At 41.2% G+C, this 14,351-nt stretch overlaps 1 protein-coding gene across 2 annotated transcripts in view; it reads right to left on the bottom strand.

Annotated features, from left to right (window-relative positions):
* The window catches only part of Cyfip1 (cytoplasmic FMR1 interacting protein 1), a 95,276-nt gene that overhangs the window by 2,736 nt on the left and 78,189 nt on the right, over positions 1-14,351 (bottom strand). For both annotated transcript variants that reach the window (XM_074061865.1, XM_074061864.1), the window contains exons 25-31: positions 13,971-14,114; positions 11,659-11,749; positions 7,061-7,191; positions 5,156-5,228; positions 4,297-4,391; positions 3,282-3,520; positions 2,615-2,762 (exon numbers count right to left, since the gene is read on the bottom strand). In XM_074061865.1, coding sequence (XP_073917966.1) covers positions 2,615-2,762; positions 3,282-3,520; positions 4,297-4,391; positions 5,156-5,228; positions 7,061-7,191; positions 11,659-11,749; positions 13,971-14,114 — 921 coding nt within the window. The remainder of the gene's footprint in view (positions 1-2,614; positions 2,763-3,281; positions 3,521-4,296; positions 4,392-5,155; positions 5,229-7,060; positions 7,192-11,658; positions 11,750-13,970; positions 14,115-14,351) is intronic.

Here is a 14,351-nt window from a genome sequence, read left to right as displayed (position 1 = left end):
GCACCTTATCTTTGACAAAGGAGCTAAAAATATACGATGGAGAAATAGCAGCCTCTTCAACAAAAACTGCTGGGAAAACTGGTTAGCAGTCTGCAAAAAACTGAAACTAGATCCATGTATATCACCCTATACCAAGATTAACTCAAAATGGATCAAGGATCTTAATATCAGACCCCAAACTCTTAAGTTGATACAAGAAAGAGTAGGAAATACTCTGGAGTTAGTAGGTATAGGTAAGAACTTTCTCAATGAAACCCCAGCAGCACAGCAACTAAGAGATAGCATAGATAAATGGGACCTCATAAAACTAAAAAGCTTCTGTTCATCAAAAGAAATGGTCTCTAAACTGAAGAGAACACCCACAGAGTGGGAGAAAATATTTGCCAATTATACATCAGACAAAGGACTGATAACCAGAATATACAGGGAACTTAAAAAACTAAATTCTCCCAAAACTAATGAACCAATAAAGAAATGGGCATGTGAACTAAACAGAACTTTCTCAAAAGAAGAAATTCAAATGGCCAGAAAACACATGAAAAAATGCTGACCATCTCTAGCAATAAAGGAAATGCAAATTAAAACCACACTAAGATTCCACCTCACCCCTGTTAGAACAGCCATCATCAGCAACACCACCAACAACAGGTGTTGGCGAGGATGCGGGGAAAAAGGAACCCTCTTACACTGTTGGTGGGAATGTAGACTAGTACAACCACTCTGGAAAAAAATTTGGAGGCTACTTAAAAAGCTGGACATCGATCTACCATTTGATCCAGCAATACCACTCTTGGGGAAATACCCAAAAGACTGTTACTCCAGAGGCACCTGCACATCCATGTTTATTGCGGCACTATTCACAATAGCCAAGTTATGGAAACAGCCAAGATGCCCCAGCACTGACGAATGGATTAAGAAAATGTGGTATCTATACACAATGGAATTTTATGCAGCCATGAAGAAGAACGAAATGTTATCATTCGCTGGTAAATGGATGGAACTGGAGAACATCATTCTGAGTGAGGTTAGCCTGGCTCAAAAGACCAAAAATCGTATGTTCTCCCTCATATGTGGACATTAGATCAAGGGCAAACACAACAAGGGGATTGGACTATGAGCACATGATAAAAGCGAGAGCACACAAGGGAGGGGTGAGGATAGGTAAGACACCTAAAAAACTAGCTAGCATTTGTCGCCCTTAACGCAGAGAAACTAAAGCAGATACCTTAAAGCAACTGAGGCCAATAGGAAAAGGGGACCAGGAACTAGAGAAAAGGTTAGATCAAAAAGAATTAACCTAGAAGGTAACACCCACGCACAGGAAATCAATGTGAGTCAATGCCCTGTATAGCTATCCTTATCTCAACCAGCAAAACCCCTTGTCCCTTCCTATTATTGCTTATACTCTCTCTACAACAAAATTAGAGATAAGGGCAAAATAGTTTCTGCTGGGTATTGAGGGGGGGAGCGGGAGGGGGTGGAGTGGGTGGTAAGGGAGGGGGTGGGGGCAGGGGGGAGAAATGAACCAAGCCTTGTATGCACATATGAATAATAAAAGAAAAATGAAAAAAAAAATTATTTCTTAGAGTAAAAACAGACTCAATATAAATGAATTAGTTACCCAAAAGACATATCTGAAGAAATACTTTGGATACAGCCCAGAGAGCCAAGGAAATGGAGGTGTGGAAGCTAGAATAGCTCCTCAGATGTCCACAATCCCTGGCATTTAATAATGTTACCTTACAAGACGGACTTTGCAGATACAGTTAAGGTTATGGACTTTGAAGACAGGCAGAGTACCCTGCGTTGTCCAGGTAGACCCAGAATAATCATATGAGCAGAGAACTTTTTTCTAGCTGGAGGTGGGGAAGTAGTGGCGATGGAACGTTGGCACCATTACGAGCTGAGGTGGCTCAACTCACTGTTGTTGGAAGGGGGGCGTGTTGTTGGGGGCATGGAGCTGAATTCAGCGAACATCTGAATTAGCCTGATAGCAGATTCATCCTTTAGGTGTTCAGGTGGAATACAGTACCACTGACTATAAGCAGGGGGCCAAGCTGAGCTCTGTGAACACTAGCTAATGCTGGTGTTTTGATTTTTTTTTTTTAATCATTAAGCCTGTGGTGACTGGTTATGGGAGCAAGAGAAAACTAATATAACAGGGTAAACAAAAATGGAGAATGCAAGTGAAGCCCCAAAAGAAGATGATACAATGAAACAAAGGACAAAATATTTGAAAAGGTACGGGATATTTTCTAGAATTCAACTATAAGGAATCCACAAAATGACAAAGACAAAAAGATTTTAGAAGTAGCCAAAAAAAAGAGAAAGCACACTCTAAGTTGGAAGCCAGATGACTGGAACGGTCTGAAAATGCAGATTCTGTAGAGTAAGATACAAAATACATCTAAGTACCTTGAAAAGAGGAATAAGATGGAACAGTTATATATTTTTTTAATCTTTCAGACTGCTTTGCCAATTATATTTAGATTCACTTTTGGTATGAAAAGTTTCAGTTATTGGAACTTTATATATTAGGATGAAAAGAACTTTTAATAAAAAGGATAATTTTTGCAAAACATCCACACATGGCAGAAGATCTTTGTCCACATACCACATTTTTGATAATCTCATCTTTGCCATCATGTTTCTGGACCTTTAGTAGATGATAGCAGAAATCCAACACCGCAAACCGCCGCTGCTGGCCAAGAAGTACGATGATCATGCAGCCAGCCCAGTGGAGCCCATCGCCAAAACACTGCCTACGAGCCGAAAGCAGTAAACAAGACAACGGGAGGTGATAAACAACCAGGAAGTCTTCCATAAACAATTGGCCTCTGGAGGCCAAAGACAAAGCATCTATCAGCATTGCTTTCTTCACCCAGTCACCCTCCCCAGCCAGGACAATGCTGAGCAGACAGTGATTTTCCTATTTTTGGTAAATTTCTGTTTTGGGTTCCTCTGGCATGCTGTCTCCTAATCTCTTCTGATCACAGACATTCTGTGAAGAATGAATTTATGGACCTGCCACGGAGAAACACGCACTCCCAATTGGCACTGAGGTGCTATGGGTTCAGAGACTCCTGGGAGTCTTCAGTCCTCTTTGGCATCACATAAGAAGCCCCGCTTTCTATTAAAGCAATTCAGTGTCTGATACTTTTCCAGAAGAACTTGGTTGTGTTGGCCTTACACTGCTTTCACCCCCATCTCCCCCACCAGCTCGTCCACCTCCACTGCAACTCTGTCGTGTTCCAAAGAATCAACACTGAGCACACACTTACTCCACCGTAAACTCGTGTGTCCCCACAGGAATGCAGTAGACAAACTGCATGGCACTCCACAGCCTGTGAAATTCCACACACTCATCCACATGCATAACCCCATTGCTGGGCAGAGGCCCACGCCAGATGGGGTCATCCAGAAAGGTCCGTATTCGTGTCAGGATGACTTCAAACATAGACAGGCCACAGCACAGCCGCTCCTTGGTGAGCAAGTCCCCCTCTCTTGCAATTGCAATTTGCTACAGAAATCAAAGTGGTAGGGTGTTACAGGCTTATGGCAGGATGCTGGAGGGCTAAAACAAAACTAGTGCTGTTTATGTTTACTTTCTGTTTCTTAACAGAAGAAGAGTTCAAGCATCAACAAACTAAATATGTCAGCAATCACCTGTACACCTTACAAGAATAAATATACTTCATAGTCAAGAGGAATCAAGTACAGCTGTCCTTAACTGCGAGTGACTGCCTCCAGGTCACATTTGATAATGTCCAGAGACATTTCTGACTGTCACAACATGGGGTAAGTTGTGGGTAAAGGCCAGGGATGTAAGACTAAAAATCTTACAATTCACAAGACATTTCCCACCACAAAGAATGATCTGGTCCAAAATGGCAACGGTGCTGAGTTTGAGTAAGCCGATCTCATGTAAGCTGATATAGAATTATAGAACTCTGCCCGTAAACCCTGCCTCTCATTCCAATTTTTTTTTTTTTTGTTTAAGAAAAAAAAATAAACCCTATGCAAAAGCCTTCTCATGAAGGGATGGCTGACAAGTGACATTTATTGTGTATGTCTTTGTTGCCAAGTAAAGTGCTATCCCCTTTTCATCTATTTGGTCATTTAAACTTCACACCCACTCTGTGAAGTTGTCCTGCAATGGACCACACTGGGGACAGAGATCTGAATGGCTGAGCAGCCTTTTAGACCCCACGATACCTTCTGGATTGTTCCCAACCCTGCCAATGGCCTGATGTAGACACACAGCTTGAAATCCACAGCAAACACAGCAGACTTTACCTGTGGGGTCCCCAGCCTTTCAATTAATGGGACAAGATGTAGCGGGGCATACTTGGACTCCAGTCTTTTCATTTTGGCATCAAGTCTCTCCCCCTCTGCAGTGGAAAAAAATTATTATACTTTGCTCTTTTGTAGGATGAAACAACTGCAAAAGCTTTATCTTGTTAAGGAAACAAAAGATTAAGGTAACATTATGGGTACAGATTCTTTTGGAAGTAGTGTTTTACAGAACCAGCTCATTTGATATTTTAACTCAAACTGACAGGTTTGCTTGTATAATGTATCCATTTGGGATCTGATTTCAACTTGGGACTAATGTAGCTCTTTCAGGCTATAAACAGCCAAAACAAAAAGAGCCAAAAGAACAAATAACAAAATCTGAGAACAAATTTTGTTCAGTAGTCATTTTTTTTTTTTTTGGTGTTACTGGGGCTCGAACTCAGGGCTTTGCACTTACTAAGCAGGCACTCTACCACTTGAACCACACTTACAGTCCTCAATTTCATTTTTTAAAAACTTGTTAAAATATCCAAATGTGATCTAAAGTAGTAAAAGAGCATAATGGTCCCTTTACCTATCATCCAGTTTTCTCAGTGGACAATAGGTAAGGAGCACCAAGGTCATTCTTGGTTTGTACATGCTCACCTTCCTGTTTTCATGCTATTTTGAAGCAAATCCTAGACCTCATTTTAATTAGGTTACACGTGCCCCTCCGGTGATCACCAGTTATGACTGGATGACTAAATAGGCACAAAAGTCACATCCAATACTGGCCTTCAGCTCTCTCTCTGGTTGCCCAGATTGAACACAACTCTGCAGAGGGCAATCTGAACTCTGGATTGGGGACACACAGGCTCACCTTTTACATGGACTCGCGGCAAAATGTTCTGGAAAGGAGCTGCATGCAACAGGTCACACACTTCTTCCAAAGACTAGTGCAGAGAAAGACAAGGTCAGATTCAGAAGTGTCACTCATAGCAAAAACGGACAGAGAAATCAGGAGCTGAAAACAAGGTACATCTTTGCCATTTGGTGTAAAATAAACATTCTGTTAATAGAATTCTCTGGGATGATGGAAATGTCTCACTATGGGCAGGACAGCCTGATGGGAATTGCTCACTTGGGGTCCCCACTGAATCCATGATTGGTGAGGACAATGAGGGCCCAGGGCTGCTGCAGTCCCCTTTTGCCACCATGTGGAAAGAGTCTGCCTAGCAGTGCAGGAAAAGAGGGGGAGGTTAAAAGACACAGGTTCCCTTGGAGGCTGTCTAGTCCATGCTTGACCCTGGACTACCCTGACATGGGAGCCAACAACACACACTTTTTTTTTTTTCTTCTTGGCTGGTAAAAGATAGCTGGTCCAAAAGGTCAGCCCCTAGAGGCCTTGCAGTCTCGTCGACATGTTCTATAGTGTACACAGGGCATCCTGGGCCTGTCCTTCCAGAAGTGAAGGTGCAAAGGCACCAGGGTCCTGAAGACAAAAGACTGATTTACAAAGCCACCACCACAAAAGCCTCCCTAGATAGAAATGAAATGAATTTCCATCAATATGCCAACATTCATTTCCAGTAAGTTTGGCAAACCAATTCTGCAACTTACAGGGCAGAGATAAGAGCCATGGAAAGGTGCCATGAAGAGAAACAAGATAATGGGATGTGTCTTGTCAGGTATCAAGACATGTGAAAGCTTTAACAAGCATGACAACATAATTTAACCTTAGAGAAGAATATAAGAAAATATCTTGATGACGCCTAGTTAAGGAAAAACATCTTTAAAAAGATATAAAAAGTGATAACCATAAAAAAAGACTACATTTGGGTTGGGGGTGTAGCTCAGTGGTACTCCCCAGAACTACAAAAAAAAAAAAAAAGAGCGAGAATACATTCAAATTGAGCATTTTGTTAAAAAGTCACCACTATCAGAGGGAAAAGACAAGCCAAAAACAATGTGTCAAGACATCAAGGAAACACAATGAATTTTCATAAATGAGCTGTCAGAAATAGGCAAACAAGCCAAGACATATTTAACAGAAAGACAAACAAGAAGAGTCAACGAACAGTCACACGGGAAAAGCAGAACAGGGCCATAAGATTCACTCAACATTTACAGGTTTTCCAGTTCAGATCACAAACTGTCAGTTGACATGAAGAACAGGGAACAGAGTAGCAGTCTAAGTGACACCTCAAGAAGGCAACCAGTCAAGAAAGGGAGGTGTTCCACTATGTGATTTCTTCAACTATGGTAGGCTCCAAGATGTTCATCTATTTATGCCATCTACCTATGTTGTCTACCACAAGTAGCTATTTAAGTTAATTAAAATTCAATTAAACATAAAAATCACTTCCTTGGTCACGCTGAACCACACTTCACGTGCTCAGCAGTGTTCAACGTTCCATCGCAGCAGAGTATTCGGGGCAGCAATGTTGTGTATGTTTAGCTGTCACAGAAAACATGTTTACAATGTTTACATAGAAAAATATTTTTTGGTGGTGCTGAGGATCAAACCCAGGGTGTCATGCATTTTAGACAAGTGCTCTGCCACTAAGCTATATTATCAGCCTAACAAAAACATTCTTGAAACAATAAACTATATTACATTTTTGTTATTCAATTGTAGGGAACAAATTCTGAAAAAACAGCCATGAAAAAAGAATGGTGTTTTGTAACACTACCCCCCGACACAGGCCCATTAAAAAACTCCCAATAAAAAACAGCAGTAGGGATTAACACTGGCACACCTGGGTGGGTTGGGCTGAGTACTCACCAGGCTCTGCTCAATGAGCAAGCAGAAGAGAACAGCGTTCCCCACCTCCCGCAGGTTCTGGAAACACACTGTCTTCAGTTCTGCATATTCCACGATGTCCTTCAGCTGGTGGTGGAAAAACTCCAGGATGCCTGTGGCAGCAGAACGGAGTTTGAGGTTTGGTGGGGGAGCTAGAAAGGCACAGCACTAGCATCTGAGGAGTAGCAGTAGGGAGCACCTGCCATTCTGACATTGCCACTGTGCCTGGTTATACGGACAGCCACAACAACCCATTCCCAACATTTACCCTGAACAGTTTGTTAGCCACCTGGGCATGCCCTTCACAGACCACATGGCCCTGTGCCTAGGCGCTGACATATTTTTCATCAATCCCTTATCTTCAGAGAAAGGTATGAAGATAGGAAATGTCATCACTCGACAAGAACAAAAGAGAGACCACAGAGTCATCTCTAGCAGACACAGACAAGGTATTTGATAAATTCAACATCCAACCTCTTCAACAAAAACTGCCGGGAAAACTGGTGAGCAGGCTGCAAAAAACCGAAACTAGATCCATGTATATCACCCTATACCAAGATTAACTCAAAATGGATCTATGATCTTAATATCAGACCCCAAACTCTTAAGTTGATACAGGAAAGAGTAGGAAATACTCTGGAGTTAGTAAGTATAGGTAAGAACTTTCTCAACAAAACCCCAGCAGAACAGCAACTAAGAGATAGCATAGATAAATGGGACCTCATAAAACTAAAAAGCTTCTGTTCATCAAAAGAAATGGTCTCTAAACTGAAGAGAACACCCTCAGAGTGGGAGAAAATATTTGCCAACTATACATCAGACAAAGGACTGATAACCAGAATATATAGGGCACTTAAAAAACTAAATTCTCCCAAAACTAATGAACCAATAAAGAAATGGGCAAGTGAACTAAACAGAACTTTCTCAAAAGAAGAAATTCAAATGGCCAAAAAACACATGAAAAAATGCTCACCATCTCTATTTTCAAGTTGCACTAGTGTTATAATATAGAAAAAGTCATATTATTTGAAGCCTACAAAATATTATCAAAGACAACCTATAAACCTGGATCCTAAAAAAATTAACAAATTTAAAGAACTGAATATAGAGTAAGTTCTCTGACCATAATAAGTGAGTCAAACTATAATTTCATAAGAGAAACACAACAGGAAAACATTTAGAACTCAAACAACATAAGGCTAAGCCAGGAGTAGCAGTGTATACCTGTATTGGGCTACTCTAGAGACTGAGGTTTGAGAAACTCTTGAACCCATGAGTGTGAGGCCAGTTTGGGCAATATAGTGAGAGACTTCATCTCAAAAAATGCAAAAAGTAAAGAATATATTAAATATACAAAGTATGTCTAAGTAATTTATGAATCAAAGAGGAAGTCTGAAGGAAAAACTTAATAGAAAAAAACTAAATGAAACTGAAATACAATAGATCAAAATCAAAATCTGTAGGATAAAGCTAAAGCAGTGCTGACAAAACTGAATTACTGTAATAAGTACATTAGGGAAAAAAAAGATTTATTCCAGTATTACAACATTGGTCCCATATTCTAAAATAAATTCAACATAATCCATCAAACAGCTAATGAAGACAAACTATATAATCATATCTCTTGACACAGAAGAGGCATTGCCAAAAGTCAACACCTGAAGATTGCAAAAATTCTCAGTCTAATAGGAAAAGAAAGGAATTTCCTCAATCTCATAAACAGCCCCTACAAAACATTCACAGCTAATATCTTATTTAATGATAGAAGTCTGAAGACTTCCCCTTTATAGTTGGGAACAAGGCAAAGATATCCACTCTCATCACCTTCTTTTTACCCACTGCAATAAGGCAATAAATGAAAATTTAAAAAAACAGATCAGAAAGGAAGAAATAAAACAGCCCCCACTACAAACAACATAAAGTCTACATATAAAACCTGAAGGATTATATTTTTAATAAAACAAAAACTCCTACAATTAGTAAGTTCAGCAAAATAATGGGACACAAGATTAACATACAAATATTAATTGCATTTATATGTACTGACAAAGAATAAATGAAAACTCTATGCCATTAAAAAATTGCTCCAAAGGAAATGAAACACTATAAAGTTAGTGTAAAAATAAACTGTAAAAATTTAGCAAAATATGTACGGGATCAATGTGATGAATCTTTTTAATCAAAGAAGATCAAAATAAATCAAGAGTTGTACCCATATTCATGGACTAGAAGGGTATACTAAAATATATGTGGAAAGACAAAGCCCGCAGAATAGCCAGAACAATTTTGAAATAGTGAATTAAGTGAAACATGTGGTCACTCTTTTCAATATGAACATTTGCGATATACCTACAGTATTCAAGGTAGTCTGGCAGTGGTGGAGAGATAGACATGTAGTCAATGGAACAGAACAGAGAATCTCCAATTAACTTTTTAAGAAGAACAAAAGCAATAGAAGAGAGATGGATAGTCTTTTCAGTAAGTGGAGCTGGAGTAACTGGACAGTCACAGGTTTATAAATGAACCTCCACCCACACCTCATGGGTACAAGAACTAACTCAAAATGGATCTTGAATTTAAATAACCCTAACCCTAAAGAATGGATTAATCTTGTGATAGATTTACAAGATGGCATTATTGGGAGGCTGTGAAAGGTAGGAGATGGGGCCTCGTTGGAGGAAATAGCTGGCTGGGGTGGTAGGCCTTGGGGGCTACATCTTGCCTTAGAGTCTCCTCACATTCTGAATTTCTCTGCTTTCTGTCTACCATGAAGTAAATAGCCTCCTCCTTCACACACTCAAACCACCATGATATTTTACCTCACAAAACAGGCCCAAAACAGAGGCAAGTAGCAAGGATGGAGCCTTCTGAAACCATGTATCAAAATAAATTCTTCCTCCCTTAAGTTGCTTTTCTCAGGTATTTGGTCACAGTAACACAAAAGTAATTCATATACCAGCTTTCAAAAGAACACTATGAGATAAAAGGCCATTTTAAGTGACAAAGGTTCCTCCCTCTTACACTGCTAGTGGGAATGTAAACTAGTACAACCACTTTGGAAAAAAATTTGGAGGCTACTTAAAAGGCTAAACATTGATCTACCATTTGATCCAGCAATACCACTCTTGCGGATATACCCAAAAGAATGTGACACAGGTTACTCCAGAGGCACCTGCACACCCATGTTTATTGCGGCACTATTCACAATAGCCAAGTTATGGAAACAGCCAAGATGCCCCACTACTGACGAATGGATTAAGAAAATGTGGTATCTATACACAATGGAATTTTATGCAGCCATGAAGAAGAACGAAATGTTATCATTCGCTGGTAAATGGATGAAACTGAAGAACATCATTCTGAGTGAGGTTAGCCTGGCCCAAAAGACCAAAAATCGTATGTTCTCTCTCATATGCCGACATTAGATCAAGGGCAAACACAACAAGGGAATTGGACTTTGATCACATGATAAAGCGAGAGCACACAACGGAGGTATGAGGATAGCTAAGTCACCCAAAAATCTAGATAGCATTTGTTGCCCTCAACGCAGAGAAACTAAAGCAGATACTTTAAAGCAACTGAGGCCAACAGGAGAAGGGGACCAGGAACTAGAGAAAAGGTTAGATCAAAAAGAATTAACCTAGAAGGTAACACACATGCACAGGAAATCAATGCAAGTCAACTCCCTGTGTAGCTATCCTTATCTCAACCAGCAAAAACCCTTGGTCCTTCCTATTATTGCTTATACTCTCTCTTCAACAAAAGTAGAGATAAGGGCAAAATAGTTTCTGCCTGGTAGCGAGGGGGTGGTGGGGGGAAGAGGGGGTAAGGGAGGGAGCAGGGAGAAGTGGGGAGAAATGACTCAAACATTGTATGCACATATAAATATAATAAAAAGAGAAAGAAAAAGTGACAAAGGTTCCTACAGCCCAGTTTTATCATGAAGTAATATTCTGGAGATCCATTAGATATTTATTTGGATAGTCCAAGATTGATCTGCAGTAAGCCATGTGGACTGGCTCAGCTCAATGCCCTAGGAGCCTATAAGCAGGACGGGATAGAACCAGGGGGGAAATGTTTACCAGAGGTCTAGAGGTAGGAAGAGTAGCAGGAAGCAGGGGAAAGAAGCAGGACCAGGATCCTTTCTATGTGGCTGCCTCTGAGGATTAGTCCCCATTAAGCCCAGGAGGGCAGTAGGGCCTGGGAGTCAGATTCCTTGCCCTCTTTGGTGGGTGAATTTTTTTATGGAAGATTTGGGGACAAAGACCTGTTACCCCTCAATGTCTAACTCTCGCTGGCTGCTATGGGGTTCTTCAACTTCCTCATCTGCCAACAGTGACTTCCAATACACCTTCCCTCACACTTGCCTGCTTCCCAGTTGTAAGCTTCACTTGTTTGATCTACTCTGAACAAGCAAGCTCTGATTTGGGCATCCTTATCTCTTCTCAGGGAAGGAAAATCTAATTCTTCTCCATAAATTCCACCCTGATTTCCTCTGTTATGGTCTAGGGGCTGGCCTTTCCCTCCTGTCCCTAGTGCCATCATGGGCTCCACCACATCGAGGGGAGACACCCACTCACCAGGAGAGCCATACTCATGCCGGGGCAGGCGGCAGATCTTGGGCATCACCTCCATCAGCGTCTTCACGTACTGCAGGATTGTGCCTTGCAGCTGTGAGAGACACAGGATCCGTCAGCCACCAGCCTGCTCTCCTGAAGGGCTGTGGCTAGTGTTCTGAAAATAAGTCTGTTAGTAAAACACACAGTAATGATCAAGACTGAAGATTCACTTGGGTTGGGGAATCCCAGCCATAAATGTGGAAAGAGCAACCTCTTTACACAGCTGATTAAATTTATGCTCTAAACACAGCACCCTTTCCAAGATGCAAGTGGCCTCGGTGTGTGACAGGGAGGAGGGCATTAGACCTTGGATCACCACATGTCTCCTACACAGATGCATTGTCAATATCAAGGGTACCAGCAACTCCAAGGAACCGTCATTCCCACAGGATGATTTCAGCATTCCTCTAATGGGTGTGGTGCAGCTTCCAGGCTAGATGGTGTCACTTTTGTGCTCAGCCACAGTGAGGTCAGTAATCCTGATGACTGCTAATTTACCAAGTATTTCAGGGCAGAATTCCCAGCTGGGGTTGAGGCAGGGACTGAGTAAGCTGTGCAAATGACCAAAACTCTTTACATTTTAATTAATTTTTAATCTTGACCTATACAGCTGTAGATTTATCAACTTCTTAGAATTCTGTCAGCCTCTGCTTTAATATTAAATTCATAACTGTAACATATCCCTGGTGGATTGCTGCTCTAATTAGATGGCCACAAATTCTGTTTCAAATTTCCCCCAGACTAGAGTACAAATCTTGGTAACATGAAAATCTACAGTTGGCAATGAAAAAACCTAAAGAAATGCACTCACTTACAGAAAAAATGTTAAAATAAGAAAGAATGGGTGTGTAGCTCAGTAGAAGAGCACTTGCTTAGCATACGTTAGGCCCTGAGTTCAATCCCCAGAACCTCAAAAGATTATTAAAATACAGAGAAAAGATTAAAGATTTTAAAGTTCTCTTCATAAATAACAGAAATAATGAACAAAAAAAAAGTCCACAGTCGCCTACAAAGGATATCATTTTCTGTTTCAAACTAATGACTATACAGTTCCTATACCAATGGGCATATGCACAAGTTGACCTCAGTCTGAAGTTAGATACCTGCACACATGAATCGTTTAGTCATGTTATGTAACCTTTGCCCATCCAGTGAAAGGTCTAATATACCACCAGCCTCACTAATTAACCCTACCCAGCCCCTCTGATGTAACAGGAGTCATCTCACGGTGGTTTTTGTGAGCCATGGCCCCTTCTGTTACTCCTGCTCATCCACCATGACACCTCTGCATCTCTAAGGACTTGCAGTTCTTCATGGAAAACACATTCTACTCCATTTCCCCAATACAAATATTTCCTTAAAATCTGTTTTATATATATTCGCATTTCACAAATGGAAACAGGAGTCTTTGTAGAATTGCGCCCTTCCAGACATCTGACCACAGGAACACAAGAAGATGGGAGAAAGCAAACTGAGGCCATGGTCTCTCCAACCCAGCCTCTTGGCTTCTGACTTGTCTTCCATCTTCTACAAGTCTGGGGCAACAGTGGTAGTCCTTTACAGGTGGGAGACTTTTTTTGGGGGGAAGGGGAAGGTTTATGTTACTTTTTTAGATAGGTGTTCCTTTTGTCAGGACTAGGTTGCACAGAGATCCTCTTACTAAACCTCCTGAGTCATTGGGATTATACAAATATGCCACCACACCCAGTTTATTTTTTATTTTTATTTTTTGCTAAGATAGGGTTTCACTAACTTTTTTTCCTTGGCTGGCTTTACTGTGATCCTTCTAATCTCTGCCTCCCAAGTGAGTGGGATTATACAGCATGAGCCACTGTGCTTGGCCTGTGGGCACAGACTTCTGCATATAAAGAGCAATATTCTAAGGAAAACAGTATTTTGGCTATTAAATACTTTCTATGAATCAGTTAAAGTAACTTAGATCCACTGTCTTCACGATTTTTTTTCCTTTTTTTAAAGGGACATGTTCTTGCTATGCTGCCCACACTGGCCCTGAACTCCTAAGTTCAAGCAGTACTCCTGCTTCTGCTTCCTGAGCAGCTGGATCTCAGGTGTGTTCTTCTGCACTCTGTGAATCCATTCTCTTGAATTAAGAAAAATGGGAGAGACATCAATGTATGAAAATTGTTTGAAGCTAAACTAGTCATTCATCTGTTAGGAGACTCACACCCCAGGCAGAAAGCAAAGCCTCCCTAGTTGGTTCTGCCCCAGGGCATTCATGCCTTGTGAGAGAAGCTCCTTCAAGGGAAACTCACCAGGCTCTTGACAACCTTCAGCAGCTCCTCCATGACCACTGCAATGCCCTGGTAGCCTAACAGCCGGCAGATGACTTGGAAGTGTGGTGGCCCCACGAAGTTCCGGTAGCTGCCATAAATGCTGGAGTAGGCCAGGTTTAAGGCCTGGGGAACAGGAGACAGTTTTCAACATGGTCCCTATGCACACATGGATGAAAGTCCACTGCATGAAGATGCACTCAACATACACACCACCCTTAGATGAAGAAACCCAGTGATTTTCCTTGTAAAATACACTGTCCTTACTGGTATGGACGTCTTCCACTTATGGAAGGTCCAAAAGCAAAACCTGATGGGCAGTGCAAGTTGCCCACTTAGGGAGGCAGAGTGCTCAGGAGCTAG

This window comes from Castor canadensis, chromosome 19 (genome assembly GCF_047511655.1).
Source record: "Castor canadensis chromosome 19, mCasCan1.hap1v2, whole genome shotgun sequence".
Taxonomy (NCBI): Eukaryota; Metazoa; Chordata; class Mammalia; order Rodentia; family Castoridae; genus Castor; species Castor canadensis.
This window is presented reverse-complemented; position numbering and strand designations above follow the sequence as displayed.